Source organism: Bicyclus anynana, chromosome 19 (assembly GCF_947172395.1).
Source record: "Bicyclus anynana chromosome 19, ilBicAnyn1.1, whole genome shotgun sequence".
Classification (NCBI taxonomy): domain Eukaryota; kingdom Metazoa; phylum Arthropoda; class Insecta; order Lepidoptera; family Nymphalidae; genus Bicyclus; species Bicyclus anynana.
Genome location: NC_069101.1, coordinates 9,218,757 through 9,237,309, shown reverse-complemented (window position 1 = coordinate 9,237,309; position 18,553 = coordinate 9,218,757). Strand labels below are relative to the sequence as shown.

The window sequence follows — 18,553 nt, the reverse complement described above, 5'->3', positions numbered from 1 at the left end:
TAGTGAGGTAATAAAACGAGCTTAAATCAGGTAATGGCATTCAATATACATAACAGTTGAATTTTCAATTGTTCGAAGATATGGTTAGGAATACATGCATGAAGAACAATTAAATTTTGTCATAACGGATGTAAGAAACAAAGAAAGAAGTAATTTCAATCGATTTCTAGGAGAACTAGAATTTTCTACTACAAAAATAGTAAACTGATTCCCAATCTTCGTTAACAGATAACATAAAGACTTTAACAAAAAAGATAAAAAGTAACCTCTTAAAAGGTTTACTGTTTTAACGATTACCAAAGTATGATTAATGGAAGCGATGGTATCGGTTGAATTTTAATTGAATATTAATGTTTTGTTTACATTTAATGGATGCAATAATCGTATTGCATTCTCCTTTACGTAATTGACGTACAAGGTGATAAATTAGATATTGATAATTGTCAGTGCATGTAGGCAATGTTTACGTATACTCACTCGTAATATATTGTATTACATTGTTTCACTGTAGTTCCAAGATTTTTTTTGAAGAATATTTGCAATATCTTTTAAATATGACCATTATTCCCGTTCCACTCCATTTCATCATCTATTCGGAAAATACTGTGTTAGGAGTGGTTACGACAATAGTCCAGCAGGCGCGAATTGAACCACCACTTCTCTGTGACGAGTCCGGCACCTATACCACTGAGCTATTGAGGCTTCAAAGGCCTAAAAACTTTAATACAAAGATGAAATTCGGTAGGGAGGCAGTTTATAATTAATAGACGTCCGCTAAGATTGGATTTTGCAAGAGGGCCGGATTAAAGAGGTCGACGAAGTCGCGAAATGATAAAAATATTACTATCAATAGCAATCTGATAGAAAAAATATTTTAAAATTAAATTATCTTAATCAAAATAAATTGCCGATTTATTTAACACAGACAAAAGTTTTTTTAATGTAAAATTTACATTACTAAAAGTCTGGTAAATACTTCTGAATATAAATATGGTGCCATTACCATGCAGCGAATATTTTTGGGAGATTATCCAGTCGTTTTTACATACCATTAATATATTTCAAATCAATATCACGCGAGAGCCTCAATTTAATTGGTAGGATTTCTGAGACAAAAAATCGTCTGCAATCACACGCAACTGTTTGATGTATAATTTGAATAATTCATCTACCTGTCCTTACTGATTTGGTAATAATGGTGCTGCATATTAAATTCATTCGTGAAATACTAGTACATTTATATTTTATAGTAGTCTGTAGTCTGTAGTCTGTGGATGATTATGATTTAAAGAGTTTATCTCTATTTGTTTGTATACATTTTAGTCCTTTGGTTGTACATTTATATCATCTTGTTTTAATCGATCTGGCATTGACTTAGGGTTCTGTATTTTTTAAAATTGCATGATAACTACTTATTTAGGTATGTCACATTATGTACAGACATAAATGAGCAATGAGAAATATTATTGAACTAGCTTTTTAGTATTCTACATTATATGATAGTAAAGATACATGTCATGGTCATTTAATTCAAAAGCTTATAGTTTTTGGGTAGGTAGTATTAAACAATTGGTAAATTGTTTTTTATGATCTATTTTTCACTCAAACCAGATAATTTTATACATTAGCAAGATGGTTATTAAAAATTTGTTTTAACAAAAAAGATAAAAACAACAACGTGTGACCTACAAAACACAAAAGTTCTAAAATATTAACCTTAAAACAATACGTATGCAAAGGACGCACGTAAAACGCCTTTTCAAAACGTGTGAGAATACCAAAAGTTGTGTAACAACTAGCGAACCATCAGAAAGAACTTTCAAAGGCAATAACATACTATGAAATCGACGCTCGCATGGCGTTGCCAACTAATTATTCTATAACCTCGGTCACGATTTTAAACGATATAATATTACGTGTGTGCTCACAAATTGACTCTGTAACTTAACCAATACAACGATTAGATCATTATAAAAATCAGTGATCAACAACAGTAAAACATCAATTAAACAATTTCGTAGAGTATCTTTAACTTTTTGAAATGTTTCACTAGTATCTAAAATAACTATAGTCATTCAATATTCGAGATCTAAAGCAAAATTTTAATCTAGTATATATATTATAGGTTTATACGAGAGAGGTTGTATATTTCCAAGAATGCAATTAACTCGAAGATACAAACTTTCGTAGCAGTTGCGTGGGGATTTTCAAATACCCGAAGCGAAATTGAACAAAATCGTTTCCAAGTGATTCGAATATTATAGATTCCTGCCACCAATTTAGGTCTTGTAAGGAAATAAGTCGCTACGTTATTATCGTATTGGTCCAAGATGATAATTTCTAAAGATATCCTTAGGCGAAATGTTGCTCTTGGGACCGCGTCCACCTGCCCACTTTGATTTATTATGGATTCAGTATTAATTTGATATCCCTTTTGCTACAGACCCTTGAGCGATCGGAACGAGCGAGTAGGCTTGCCCGGACCCATTATATGTGGTCTTGGTCCAATCATAATTGCATACAAGCTTTACGATAAAAATACCGCTGCAAAATTAAAGCGAAACTATTAAATGCACTTGCACTATTTTGCAATACAATCTATTAAGTTGGTATATCCAATTTAGTGAATATAGTAGCATAAATAAGTAATCAAAATAATAAAAGTTTGTTTTAGATGAAAATAAAAATGAATAAAGTTTATTCAGTACATAAGGTTTCACAAGAAACGTACAGAACCAGTTTTTAATAGAAAATTACTTTAGTTGCGAACAAACTAATGTTACCATAGCTCTACTTGGTCTCGGCTGCGTATATCAAATTGCCTTGTTCATGTTGTATTTTTATATCTCGTATTTGTATGAGTACAGGTTTACTGTGAATACTTTTGTATCGTTAACCACTTGTATTCTTGTGGGAACAACTATCAACGGCTGGTTAATGATGGAATTCCGGTGCTTGCCGCGTTGATTAGATATTATGTGTGTTATTAATTGGAATGCTGGTGTAACTTAACGTATTGATTATGTTATGTTCTTTGTTGTAATAATTACAATGATTAACTTTTTTATTTCAGTATCATGTACTAAATTAGGTATTGACGTCTCTATCCAATTTGTTTTAATACTTTGTTTAAATTAAGAAAGCTGCAGTTTTTTACTTTCTTATCTCTCGAACTAAAAATTGTGCTCGAGCGTAGCGACACATTCATTATTTTCTTAAAACGAATTTCAAAAATTACTGTTAAAAATTCTGATCATACGTCTTTTGCCGATCGACAGGAGATAAAAATGCGGTTTCGAATTATTTATTTACGTAAGGCCAGTTAGTTCTCATTTCGTATTCAAAAGCTGTTTCGGTTTTTGGACCAATAATTTTATAAAGTGGTGCTATATTTTTGTTATATTTATTTCCACGGGTTTTTTATTTGAGTCGTGACGGAATACAAATTTTTGTTCACAGAACCGCTAAATTAGCGTGCAAGATCCTTGTCCTTGGCGGTTTAAAGGCGGTACATGATGGATTTTTTTATGCGGAGTTTATTAATTACATATACGGGATAATAACCCGGTATTATAATGATCTGCGCTGCATCTCGATTATAAAAGCAATCATAATAATAACATACGAGTGACTTAGCGACAAAAAGTATTGCATCCATTAAATATTGAATTTCAAAGAACATGTTATTTCTTTTGTCAAGTTTGTGTTAATTTGTGCAAACTCCAAATTCGTTTTGAACAACTGTTATGATCGATTTTATATAAATCTTTATAGATTTAAAATAAAATCGATAATTTATTATTATTATGAATTCAGGTATGCATTAGCTACATTTGAAGGTTTTGACTCGTTCTCAGATTTTTTCACGTTGATAACAAATTTACTTTTTGTCATTGACCATTCAACTTATTAAAAATAAATAGTTCGGCAGTTTAATGGACGTGCCGTAGCGTCAGAAACAAAGCAACATTAAAGTCCAATATAATAAATGAAAATTTCATCATCCAATCATTATTCGATCCTTTTTTTAAAATCATAATTTGTTTACAAATACTAATTATTATTTATTTTATTTATAAATTTGAATTTACGGTCATGTTTTGTTCAAGCAATTAAATGTGAGCACATTTTTTTTATTTAAAATACTTTTTGTAATATATTGAAAAAGGTACTTTTTGTAATATATTAAAAATTTAAGGTAGTAAATCTATAGTAGTGAATATACATCGGCTAGTACATAGAAATAGAAACAATATTATACGAAAGTATAACAAAAATGTTTATACTTAATTGGAAAATTTTGTACTGAATGGCGATGTTACGTAAAATCTCCAAAAGAAGATGGGTTTATAATTTACATGCAGACCGTATCAATCCCGACTTCCATTACCAAAGCCCCAATAGAAACCGATGAGTCATCAGATTCTAAACTAATTATTATAGAGCGAGAGGAAAAAACTCGCAAAGCGAGACGAATATTTCATAGGCATTACGATTCATCAAAAATCACTAAGCCCGTGTTTCTTACATCGGTTTCTAATTTTTATCTTTTGATTGGAAGTTTATTGGACGGATTAGAGCACTTTCTTATTTAAAAAATTATAACTACGAAGCCCTCATTCGCACGAGAGCTTTTTTTACTAACGTTAAAAAAGTGTTAAAATACAACAAATGCATTCCCAAATATGTGTCCACACGACACGACACGACGCTTTTTTTCGAGCAGTGTTGCATATTCAATTTTGGGCATTGGACCTTCATACTATATTTTATCATCCGTTAAAAAAGTTCTCGTGCGAATAAAGGCTAACTCTCTAAAATATAAAGATGAAAACATTTTTCTTTGAGAACTTATAAATGCTGGACATTCAGCGGCTGAATGATTCCCTGGAGGTGCCCTAACAACGTCTATGGATTCCACTGTTACTCTCTCACTCACTGATAGATAAAGGTTATTGCGCAACATATTAGCTACTTTTTATCTCGGAAAAAAACTTGGTTCCCGCGAGATTCGGAAAAACTGAATTTTAATGGACACGGGCGTCTTCTAGTGAAATATATCACGCAATTTTTGTTGGAACTTACCCGATCGAGATAAGATTTGACAAAATAAATTGAGTACCAAAATACCATCTCAAATCAGATAATGTACGTCGGATGATTATTGATAACTCTATTATATGTGAAAAATTATTCCAATATGCTACTGATTCATACTTAAAACAAGTTACGGAGGTCAGATGGCAATCGAATCGATAAAATCTGAATAAAATAGCCAGACTATACCAAGCCGTGGTTTATTAATTTTATTTGTTAAATGTTCTTCGAAAATAAGCAGTCGTGACACCGTAATATAATTCTAATGTAGCAAAAATTTTTAAAACAGTGAATTCAAGGGCTTTTTAAATCATCAATTCGTAACATTTTACAATAAAAGACAGTTAAATAAAGATATTTAAGCCATATAAACTAACTGCGTCGTTGGTTACACTATGTAATTTCAGACCAAGAGGTTTTCGGTTCGAGATCTAGGTCGGTCAATTAGAAGGCTTTTCATTTTTTTAAGAATTTTTCTGTAACATCCCAGATTGAAAAGTTGTCAAGTCATCGAAAGTGTTTGTAATCTAAGTCTAATTTAAACAAACAATATTTGAATTAATTCAGCAAATTTATTATATATTGCAAAACATTCATCTTTTGTTTCTTGTTGATAACTTGTAATATTATGACATCTAAATAATATAGTTATGTTATCTGCAAACCATACATACTTGTCCCCGATGTGATATCGTTTTTATAGGCTAAGAAAATAAATGGTCCTAGAATACTGCCTCGTGGTACTACTCCTTTTTTCATGTATTATATGTAATTGTATGTCGAATTATACATATAATGTATTATTATTTAAAAAAAAAATTGAATTTAAATTCAAAAAGTTTTATAATACAAAGCCCTCTATGGTACTCAATACGACACGGTGGTACAGTTCAGGTTTTCTGGTACCTATACTCGTAATTACAAGTATTTCGATCAGAACGTAAGCCGAGCCGCCGCAACGAAACGACCGAAATCGTTATAACTTATATGTTATAGGATTTATTTTGGAATCTTTGTAATCCGATTACAATGGTTCTGAATTTAAATTTTGGTATTAGGTTAGCTTTAGAGATTTCTCAACTCTAATGTTACTTTGATTTTTCTAGGAATAGTTTCGGCTTTTTTGAATGCCGCTAGTAAATTGTGGAATTTATTAAAGTAATCTGTTTGAATGACGTAGACGTTTTTATTTAGATATAAAGCTCTTTACATTATATGTATAATAGATAGCCCTGCGGTGTTAAAAGAAATAAATTATAATATTATGACGGCTCAACGGACTTTAGGTAACAACTAATCTTTAAGTGCCAATTTTTATATCGATCAGTGGATTAAGAATTCCAAATGATTAATTTCTTATTACAAGCGCCTAGATTGTAAATACATAATATACCAAAGGAATCTTATTAGTGTTATAAACGCGAAAGTTTGTATGGGTGTTTATTACTCTTTCATGTAGAAACTACTAAATGGATATGCCTGAAATTTTAAAAGGAGATATACCCTGCATAAACATACGATAGATTTTATTCTATAAATACCAATTGTTTTCGCGGGATTAGTGAAAATCTGAATTTAGAAAATAAAAGGATTATCTGATATAATAGCATTGGATATATTGAAAAATGTTACAGAAACTAAAATATTCACTGTTATATCAATTGCAAAATCAATCGCACATGAAAACGGTTTTAGAACAGAAATATCGTATTCAACACGTTAATATATTCTAACAAAAAAAAAGCTATAATAAAGATTTTAAACGTAAACCAAAAGATTTATTTCTCTTCCTAGTTCCTGATTAATGTACAAATCAATTTAAAAGAATCTTGCTAGGCAGCAAGATACAATCATATTTGAATAATAGCTTGTAATAAAAAGTCCAATTAATACTTTTTTAATACACCAAAGAACTGTAAGCTGTTTTTATAGAACCTATAAATCTATATTTTATAGACAGACTATAGCGGTGTGGGAATTCAAAACATTGTTCGATCGGTTCTATTATAGATCTATTAAACAACTTTAAGTTATTAAAACTGTTCTTTAAGAATATTTTGATGTGAAACCTGCCTATGAGAGGAGCAGTCAGTTTGAATTAGTCAGTTTTAACGCCAACCAGCAAGTAAGTATACAATATCTAAACTTTTTAATATTTAAAGTTAAGTGTAATCAGGCTTTGGCATCAAATTAATTGCATTATCTGTTTTAAACTGACAATTCTTCTGGGTATTTTGACACATTTTGTCAAAATCTTTAGAGAAACTGTCAATTTGACAAAGATAGTGCTTGTAATGAATTTACTGTCAAACGTATCCGATGACATTGACGTTCACAATCAAAGACAGAGAGCATTTTCAAAGACAGCTGACAACCAATGTTAATCAGCGAAATACGCATTTGTAAAGCTGGGTTAGTAAAAAATAATGAAATCAGCTTATTTTCCCTGTTGACCAATATTAAGTCGTCTAAGATTCAAATGTATTCAAATGATTTTTAGTACATTTTTAATTTCTGTATTGTTCTGAAGAGTAGGCTCAATTTTGGACTTCTCCTTTAATGGAATAAGAAAATCTCAATATATTATAAGCTCGACCCACAACTCGTGAAACCTAAACATTACTTACAACTCTTCAATCAAGATAGATAAATTTCCAAGAAACAACCTACTACGATTAGAAACTTATAAATATTTCAATTCCGAGTAGCGCAGCGGATGTGGCCACAGTCGGCTTAACATCTGCAACTTGACTTACACCGGCTGCCCGTTACGTGCATATTATACGAGTAAAACCGGCCAAGTGCGAGTCGCACTCGCGTACGAAGGTTCCGTAGCATCATTACATAGTATAAAATGAAGTCGCTTCCGCTGTATATTTGCTTAGACCTTTAAAACCATACAACAAAATTTAATGCAGTTTTCAGCGTAAGATAGAGTAATTCAAGAGGTAGTATATGTATAAAAAGTACATACATATTATTATAGTAGGTGGGTACAGAAAATATATCAAATACTAGCAGGTACCGGGCCGTACGTTTGGTCAGGCAGCGGACTGAAGGCGCGTAGTGTACTATAAAGATACTATAAGACATAGCACCCGTGCGATGCCGGGACGGGTCGCTAGTAATCTATAAAAATGGCTAAAATTACGTTTGATGTACCCTTTCAATATTTATTGTATTCTGTTTTTTTTAGTAGGTATTTGTTGATATAGCAGCAACACAAATACATTATCAGTGAAAATTTCAAGTGTCCCAATATTACGGTTCATGAGAACAGCCTGGTGAAAGGATGGACAGACGGACAGAGGAGTCTTACGATAGAGTTTTGCCCTTTGTGTATGGAACCTTAATATTGAGCTCCACACTATATTTACTATGACCAGCGTTGTAGAACATTAGATCCTTCTTTCAAATGAATATTTTAATTAATAACTACTTTTTTAACGTCGTACGTAAAATATTACAATTTAATTACAGACAAGCGTACCTTACGCACCTTATAATCTTTTTTGAAAATTTAGATTTGCAACATTAATTTTTAAAACAAAGATAAAATTGCAATGATTTCACATCATTTAAGATTATTCAGTAAGACGGTATGAATAATATGGAAACCAATGAACGTCATTTCTATAAAACTAAAAAGGCAATAATTCTATCATTTGATATAATGGTATATATTGAAGTGGCAATGAGCCAATGGCCACATATTTCGAAGAGAAGATGCAGATAGACTTTGGCGTCCCAAGGTGCTGGAATGGCGACCCCGCACTAAAACGCGCAGTGTTGGTCGACCACCCACTATGTGGACTGAGGACATCAAGCGGATTGCAGGGAGCCGCTGGATGCTGGCGGCTCGAGACCGTTGTTTTTGGAAGTCCATGCAAGAGGCCTATGTACAGCAATGGACGTCCATCGGCTGATGTTGATGATGATATAGTATAATGCATTTTGTATAACTTACCTATGATCTCGTAAGTGATCCTGTCTTCTGAATGCCTTCCCACAAATATCACAGGAATAGGGACGCTCGTCGGTGTGTGTTCTTTCGTGGATAAGCAAATTGTAGGACTTCGTGAATTGTCGGTTGCAAAATTTACAGATGAACTGTTTCTTAGGCCTCGACGCTCTGCCTGGGGCTCTGAGTAGTCGTCTGTCTAGATGTGGATGCATTTGATGAGGACCAGCCCCGGGAGGAAATAGCCCAGCACCTGGGAAGGTGAAACTATTGGCAGCAGTTGGCGAAGGACCCGGTGCACCGAGGAATGCACCAGGTGGACCATAAATTGGAGGTTGTGATGACCCATCAGATATCATTCCATCAATTGACGAAGTTCTATGATGAGGCATCAACATGGCAGCTGCAGCTTCCCGCAATGCTACCTCCTTTCTCTTTTCTACCATCATAGCCATTAAGTCAAATGAATTCCTTTTTTGAAAGTTAGCCGATGCTCTATCTGGAGATCCTTTTGCTGATTCACTTCTATCTCTTTCTAGAATACGCTCGCGTTCTATGATTTCTGAAGGTAATAAGGGAGGGTGAATTTCATTAGGGTACATAACTGGGTGCATGGCTCTTGTTGGGACTACGGGAACAAAGGCAGATGATTCACGATGGGAAGCCGTGAGAAGAGAGCCAGTGGTTATCTGACGATGGTATGGTAAAGGTGGTGAGTCGAAATTGGCACTGGGATTTCGGCCACTAGATGAAGGTCTTTGAGCCCTTTCAGCAGTACTTGCGAGAAACTGGTCATGTCTAGAGCGTAGAGGGGGATTCGCAGGGGTTTCGGAAACTGGCCGAGGTGTAGAGGCCCGGGATACAGCTGTTCCACCGTTGTCCGACATTACGCACGAAGAATCATCTGAAACAACAACCGTATATTAGGTATATCCAAAAAAATACGTGTGCCACTCAGGGACTGCCGCGGTAAAGCTATTGCATAGAATTTTATCTATTTATGTTCTTTATGCAGTATTTTTTTTTAAAAGAATATAAAATAAAAGGAACAAAAATGTCTGCACGTTGAGCTGCAAACTCTGGTTTAATAAGTTTGTCCAGTTGAATCAATATGACAATGTCGAAATGTGTTATCTTGATGGACGGCTAGAGTGTTAGGTTTGTTTTCGTTACGGAATTTCTTGATCGCCGCGCTCAAAGCCCGCGATAAAAACTATGCAATACCTTAAAAATAAGTCTTAAGGAAAACGTTTATGGCACCACAAATAATAAATAAAAATGTGTTAATTACGACGGACACTTGCCATCAAAGTTATTTATCCAAAAAGGTTTTATTTTTTGCTTTACGTGAATTTATAGCTTTGCCTTACAGCAATACTTAATTAGCTTAGCCGCATAAAAGATTAAAGAACTTATATCTTGAATGTGTCATTTCCTATCGTGAAACTTATATAGTCTGTCGTTCCGTAAGGTTTTTTAAAGACATGTGCAGAGCTACAGTCGATACTTATCTCCATGGCTTTCACTTCGTAAGAAGATATCTTGCTAGCAAGCAGGTGTTGAATATTTAGATTTATGGATCGAGAAACGTGTTTAATTAAGTAGCTCTACATTGTTTCTACTTATCTATTAGCATAAAAAATAGATTAGCTCTCATACGATCCACCCACGCTTCAGTGGTTCACAATTTGTTTACAGTTTTGGATGATCCATAACACTTTGCCACTAATAAGTGATATTGATCTTGCATTGCTTTGAATTTTAATGAATAGGTACTTTTACTGAGCTTTTTTCTACTGTAATTTTGTCAGTGTATTTAAAGGGTTTAACTTAGATAACTTTAAAAGTCTAACATTGCACAGTAATAAGCATAAAATGCATGTTTTTAGATAATATTTAATTTTATTCTACTAATTTTACAATTTCAGTTTTAATTCAATCTAAATATTTTAGTTATAACGATTTTACGTTTTAATGGTGAAATTTGTCATTAACAGGTTCTCTGCGGCACTGATTTTTCTGTACTATCCTCTGGTGCGTTACGAGGTTTTTTGACCACATACTAAAACGTTATGTGTGATACGAGGTCCATAGACCTCGTAACTCTTGAAGACGCTAGGCTTACGAGGTCAATTGACCTCGTAACGCAGCGAACGTGTTGAACTCAAAATACGGGCTACAAAACTTACTAATTGGCCTTTTTTAGCCAAATCTGTTACCTCTAAGAAGTTATTAAAAATCTAAAACAGTTTGTATTTACCAAACGAGGTCGACGCCTTGTTTTTCAATGCTCTTACAAAATGATAAATGACGGTTTTGTTTTATTTAACTATTTTTATCATTATGCAAATTAAATTGTGTACTTCATGCATCATTCAACAGTTTATACTGAATAGTATAGTTTCTTGGCTTCTGGTGATATCAGAAAATGTTAATCACGACCGGATTTTGATACGGAGCCGATATAAATGTCTATACTTGATATGTTGCCTCCGATTGCTCAGAGGACGAGTTATTTATAGCTAGCTTATGCACGCGACTTTATCTGCATAAATTTATAATTATTGACTGTTATCTGACTAAGGGTTAGCTATCGAATGGGAATCTTAAAATCTACTCAACCAAGTTTTTAATCCACCGACAAATAATAAATAAATAATAATAAATAAATATACTTAAACAATACACATCACTATCTAGCCCCAAGGTAAGCATACAGCCTGTGTTATGGGTGCTAAGATAGTTGATATATTAATATACAATTATATACTACTTATAAATACTTATATAATGTATAATTACACACAGACACTGGAAAACACTCATGCTCATCACACAAATATTTTCCAGTTGTGGGAATCGAACCCACGGCCCTGGATGCAGAAAGCAGGGTCACTACCCACTGCGCCACGCGGCCGACAAAGTCGTACCGCCAAGCAATTTAGCCGGTACGATGTCGTGTAGAAACCGAAAAGGTGTGTGGATTTTATCCTACTCCTAACAAGTTAGCCCGCTTCCATCTTAGATTGCATCATAACTAACCATCAGGTGAAGTTGTAGTCAAGGGTATTGTAAAGAATAAAAAAAAAATCAATAAATGTTGAACCTACTCACACAAACATATTCAAAGCTACTAGTTTACCAACACTTACGATTATGGCACAGGAAACATTAAGAAAACATAACTCTATGGACAGACAGTGAATAAAACACGACCATTTTATTGTCCAAGACATACATTCAGTTGGAAACCATCAGGGCAATCGTAAATCTCAGAATAGCAATCTCATAGATATTGTTAGTATAGTGTAAACATCCCATGAAGGATATGTGAAGCTACTTTAATTGTTATGTCTGTTCTTTTATGAATTTTAGTTTATGGTCTATATTTATCTAACTGGGAAGACTTTATGAGTTTTGCACTTGTGTTTGGTCTTTACTTCTTAATTTGTAAATTGATTTAATAGATAACGAGAAAAATAATTTAAATGTGATTTGACGTTGTCGTACATCGATTTTTTTAAATAAAAGTTTTTTTCTACCACCGATACGCTGCTCTGCTCTAATCTCCTTAAGAGCCGTGATAGCCCAGTGGATATAAGGATTTCGGAGGGTGTGGGTTCGTATCCGATCCGGGGCATGCACCACTTATGTTTGGTCACATGTATTTAATTTGTGTGAGTTTTAGAAAATAATCACGTGTCTCAAACGGTAAAGGAAAAATTTCATGACGAAACTTGCATACCAGAAAATTTTCATAATTTTCTGCGTGTGTGAAGTCTGCCAATCCGCATTGGGCCAGCGTGGTGGACTAATTGTCTAACCCCTTTTATTCTGAGAGGAGACTCGAGCTCAGCAGAGAGCCGAATATGGTTTGATAATGAATACGCTGTTCTAATGCGGCTTAGGGGGCATAAAACATTTCTTCAGCCTATTTTGACGGCCCTCTACAAGGCTAAGCCTTATATGAGAGAGGATGTAGAGCTTAGATCCACCACACTGCTCCAATGTTAGCTGGCGGGCTTAAGGTAGGGTGATAATCATAAACCATCCAAAACCGATACAAGCACCTAATCTACATTAACACAAGTAAGGTAAACAGAACCTTATATGTAAATGTGTATCTTCCTAGGTATCTATCAGAGACAAGCTAGATTAAACTCTTTCAAAAAGTAGTTATAAATAAAAAACGAAAAAAAAAAAAAAAACATAGCACGACCGCAACTTACAAAAAAAAAAAGATAAAGCCAAGAATCAATTTATTCAAGCGAGATCGAAAAAGCAGGCAAGCGCCGGGCCCGCATTTCACTACGTGTTGCCCGTTCTACCGTAAAAGCCTTCTGATCTCTCCTCCCTTTCACTCTTGCTGCGGTTTTGTGTTTTGTTTCATTCCCACTAAGGTTACGCCTGATCAAGTTTCTACCATCTTACTTGCTCCGAAGCTGTAGAACTACTTTTATCTCCCTTGGTTTGAGAATTTAGTGATATGAATATGTATGATGGTGCTGCAGTTTGTAATGACTTAGGGATGTACTTGTTATTACTTTGTAAACAAAACATGTAAATATAATATATACCTACATTTTGTAAAACAGAATTTCTGAGTACATAATTATAATTTTCCTCCAATATGGAAACTTGTAAATATAATATATTTTGTAAAACAGAATTTCTGAGTACATAATTATAATTTTCCTCCAATATGGTTATAATACGTAAATACTAATTAATATGCAATACATACCAACACTTCTTATAAAAGTAAGTGCTCCCTTAGCACCCTGTTATATGAGTACTAAGAAAGCGGATTTTATCATACCTCCATGCTACATTTTTTTTTTATTCTTTACAAGTTAGCCCTTGACTGACGATGCAATCTAAGGTGGAAGCGGGCTAACTTGTTAGGAGTAGGATAAAAACCACAATTTCGGTTTCTACACGACATCGTACCGGAACGCTTAATCGCTTGGCGGTACGTCTTTGTCGGTAGGGTGGTAACTAGCCACGGCCGAAGCCTCCCACCAGCCAGACCTGGACCAATTAAGAAACCTCAATCGGCCCAGCCGGGGATTGAACCCAGGACCTCCGTCTTGTAAATCCAACGCGCACACCACTACACCATGAAGGTCGTCAAAAATACTTATATAATGTATTACACCCAGACGCTGGAAAACACCCATGTTGATCGCACTAATATTTTCCAGTTGTGGGAATCGAACCCACGGCTGCAGATTCTGAGGGCAGGGTCACTACCCACTGCGCCACGCGGCCGTCATGTCTGTCCATATTTATGTCATTATCATCTCCTTAACCTTATCCCAACTTAAAAGAGGTCGGTAAAATTTGTCGCTCTCTTCCATTCGTCAACTTATCATTTACTCCTTGTACACACATGTCCACCTTTACAAACTCCAACCATCTCTTTTTTGGCCTTCCTCTCCTCTTGTCTTCCACGTGCAATTTCAACATTCTTCTAGTAATATGACTTTTATCCCTCCGCGTTACATGTCTATACCAAACTAAACCTTTACTCCTCAACTTTCATACATGATGTTTAAAATAATGAACACAAAAAATAATGTTTGTTTGTTGTTTGCTGCGTTAAAAACCCGAAGAGTGTGATTAAGAACCCAAGACTTAAGATCTTTGAACCACGAACCTCAAGAATCAAGAACCCCTGAACCATTGTAAGTGATTCTAGACCAAGAAATATAGTCCACTAAATTGAAGCCAAAAAAAATTTAAGCCGTGATAGCCCAGGGGATATGACCTCTGCCTCCGATCCCTGAAAGCGTAGGTTCGAATCCGGTCCGGAGCATGCACCTCCAACTTTTTAGTTGTGTGCATTTTAAGAAATTAAATATCACGTGTCTCAAATTGTGAAGGAAAAACATCGTGAGGAATCCTGCATACCTAAAAAAAATCTTAATTCTCTACGTCCATCCACATTAGACCATTGGCTTAATCCCTCTCATTCCGAGAAGTGACTCGTGCTCAGCAGTGTGCCGAATATGGGTTGATATTGACGAAATCGATGGAGGGTTTTTAATTGCTTACGATTATACCTCCTCAACAATGTTTGTTACTTTTTAATTCACAGTCAATGCTACGTAACATCATTAAAGAGTACTTGTCAAAACCTTTAAAATGTCCAATTAGGAAACATATATTGTAATGTATGGATCGAGATTTGTCCCACACGCCTTGGTCAATTCACACTGAATATTACAACGTGAACTCTATATTATGTAAGCAGGTGAGACTGAATTGTGGGCACTAAATAAATTATAGTATGCCCGAGAAAATATATTATTGTGAAACCTTTAATCATCCTTCGTCTGCAATTATCTACAATTATAACATAAAATTTTATGGTCTATCCTATAGGATAAATATATAAGTAATTGCTGTCTACGTTAGAGCTACAGAATTACGTAGACATGCATCTACGTAGAAATACATATCGAGGAATAAAATCCCTGACTAGATCCTTGACTAAAAACTTACTAAACTATTTATTTTTAATAAATACATTGTAATTCATACAGTGGAATCCATAGACGTTGTAGGGGCACCCCCAGGGGATAATTCAGCCGCTGAGTATCGAATTTAACCTTTGTTTGAGAATTTGACACTCAGCAGGTGAATGATCACCTGGAGGTACCTCTAGAATGTCTATGAATTCTACTGATTGATGTTGTAGGGGCGCCCCCAGGGTATCTTAAACCCGCTGAGTGTCGAATTGAAACTCAATACGTTAGAGAATTCGAATCGAACCTCTATGAATTCCACTTTACTGCCACTGCCTCTTATCTTCATGTGTGAGCGTAGTCACGGAATAATATGTCAATAAATTAAAAAAAAAAACAACAGCACATAAGGCTTAACCAGTGGCAGTGGCAGTCTAACAGTGGAGTTCATAGACGTTGCAGGGGCACCCCCAGTGAACCATTCCCTCACTCGCTGAGTATCGAATTCTCTAACGCGTTAAAATAAAATAGTTAACGCGTTAGTTTAAATTCGACACTCGGCGGGTGAAAGATACCCTGGAGGCGCCCCTACAATATCTATGAATTCCACCAGTAGGGTGGTTACTATAGCTATTTATTTATTATATTTAATAAATAATAATAATAGCTTGGCAACTTCGTTCGTAACACTCCCCATGTTCCGCGCAGGCCGGAGGGCGTGTAGCGATGAATGAAAACCCCACGACTGATGCACGTCACTTTCCGCACGCACAACTTCACACCCGCGCAGTCTTTCCCCCTGTCGCCCGCGTGTCATGGGAGTGTCATCAACGATTTTACTAAACTATAGTTACGGGAGAATATTATTTACCATCAGACTAAAGTCGTGCCTGTAATCTCTACAACCATACCATACACAGCAATACAATAGCAATTGCCATAAGGGATAAGGGCAATATTGGTCATTAGGTACAAACGACAAATATAAAAAAAAATCATCATCATCATTATAAACCCATATTCGACTTACTGCTGAGCACGAGTCTCCTCTCAGAATGAGAAAGGTTGGACCAATAGTCCACCACGCTGGCCCAATGCGGATTGGTAGATTTCACACACAAAAAGAATTAAGAAAATTCTCAGGTATGCAGGTTTACTTACGATGTTTTCCTTCACTGTTTGAGACACGTGATATTTAATTTCTTAAAATGCACTATAAATACTATAAATTTGGAGGTGTGCCAACAGAACTACGCCCTCCGGAATCGTAGGCAGAGGTCATTTCCACTAGGCTATCACGGCTCGTTTAAAAAAAAAAATATTGCTCTAAAATACCGGTCACCCAGATATCAGTACATCTACGGTTTAAACTATTCGTAGTCTATCCATCAAGCATTGCTGCGTATACAAGTTATAGATGTATATTTCAACTCAATGTGAATAGTTGTTCTCGTTTTTCATTCCGCATGAGGATACTATCAAGATCTGTGCCGGTCCGATCTCCGGGCTTTAAATCACTCGGACACGTCTTAGGATTTAGTTCATTAATCCTTTTAAGAAATTGGGGTTGATGACTCTCGGGGATCTTTTTAGTCTTAAATGAATACTCGTAATGATAAACAAAATTCTTTTAAATAAGTATTTATTTGAAATTTTAATTTTATTCAAATATCCGACTAATATGGGCTATTATCTGCACATTAACTGCGCAGATTTTACTGTACAGTTTTATTGAATCGAGATTTTCAAAACTGTACAGTGAAAACGGTTCTCAGTTTTGCCTACACGTGGAAGTTTCTACTGTACAGTTAAAACTGTAGGTCTGTAGCCCACATAATAAAGCGAATGTCTGTGCTGTAGCCAAAAATTCGCGTTTCTTTAAAACCTGAACGTGTGTCAGTTTATGCTCGTACGCTAGGTACGTACATACGAGTGTACGAGTTACGTACCTGGCCTATTCAGTAACTTTGGTCAATTAGCAACCTAATATAATTGACGTCAAACCAATAACAACCACATTTTTCATATTCCTGAGAGTCAATTGTTAACGGAAATCATAATGTGAAACATTATGATGGTTAATAATTTTGATCATATCTCGGAATCAGATCAGATTAATTTATAATATTAAGATCAGATTAATATTGAAAACAAAGTCACAATTCGGATGATGACTAGGTTTGAATATATTGATTGTTAACTAATTTATACATAAAAAGCAAAGATTGTCTCGATATTTGCAAAACACGACGTCATTAATTCGTACCATTTTGTATGGGGCGTTTTTCAGGGATCCGCGACAGCCCCGCAAATCTGACCCTTTAAATCTCTGTAGATGCGAAAGAAATGATCACAGATACCCTGTTACTTTTACAAAATTGCTTTACTATTAGCATACTCATAATTTATATACAATTAAAAAAAAACTATCATCATCCCTATTAGCTAGATGATAATTTTCGTGTATATGCATTGCAGTTACACAAAGTTAGAGAATGGACCAGCAGATTAACAAATTTCTAAGTATTTTTTTTTTATTTCTACGGCATAAATTCCGAGATATGATGTCCCCAATCGCTAGATACTAAAGCTTCGTGGGAACGCCTTTAAAACCCATTGATGTGTCTGATGAACTGTACCTACTTAGATCTGAGTATAAGTTATTCAATTCAATACCTCCACGCGTACTGAATTAAAGGGTCTTGAGAGACAAACAGGCAGACATAATGACAACAAAGTGATCCTGTAAGGGTTCCGTTGTTTCTTATTAAAGTAAGGAACCCTAAAATGTAGAATTTTACACAACACATCACTAATACGCAGTCAAGTAACTCGAACTTTCCACAAATATAGGAAAAAAGTTATCAGCATTGATTAAGATAATAACTCAGAAATCATTAAAATTAATTAATAGCACAACTAAAATGGAGCAACTGATTAACACCGCTTCCATGTTAGCGGCAGACATCAAAGGAAATTGTCAATATGATTTCTCGGAAAACTTTATTAGGCGAAGGAATTGACC

The 18,553-nt window shown here is 34.9% G+C and overlaps 1 protein-coding gene across 1 annotated transcript in view; it reads right to left on the bottom strand.

Annotated features, from left to right (window-relative positions):
- LOC112044995 (protein bowel) overlaps positions 1–18,553 on the bottom strand; it is a 47,711-nt gene that overhangs the window by 26,509 nt on the left and 2,649 nt on the right. Inside the window, exon 2 of the mRNA XM_024081020.2 lies at positions 9,065–9,962. Within this exon, the coding sequence (XP_023936788.2) occupies positions 9,065–9,945 (881 nt within the window). The 5' untranslated portion in view covers positions 9,946–9,962. The remainder of the gene's footprint in view (positions 1–9,064; positions 9,963–18,553) is intronic.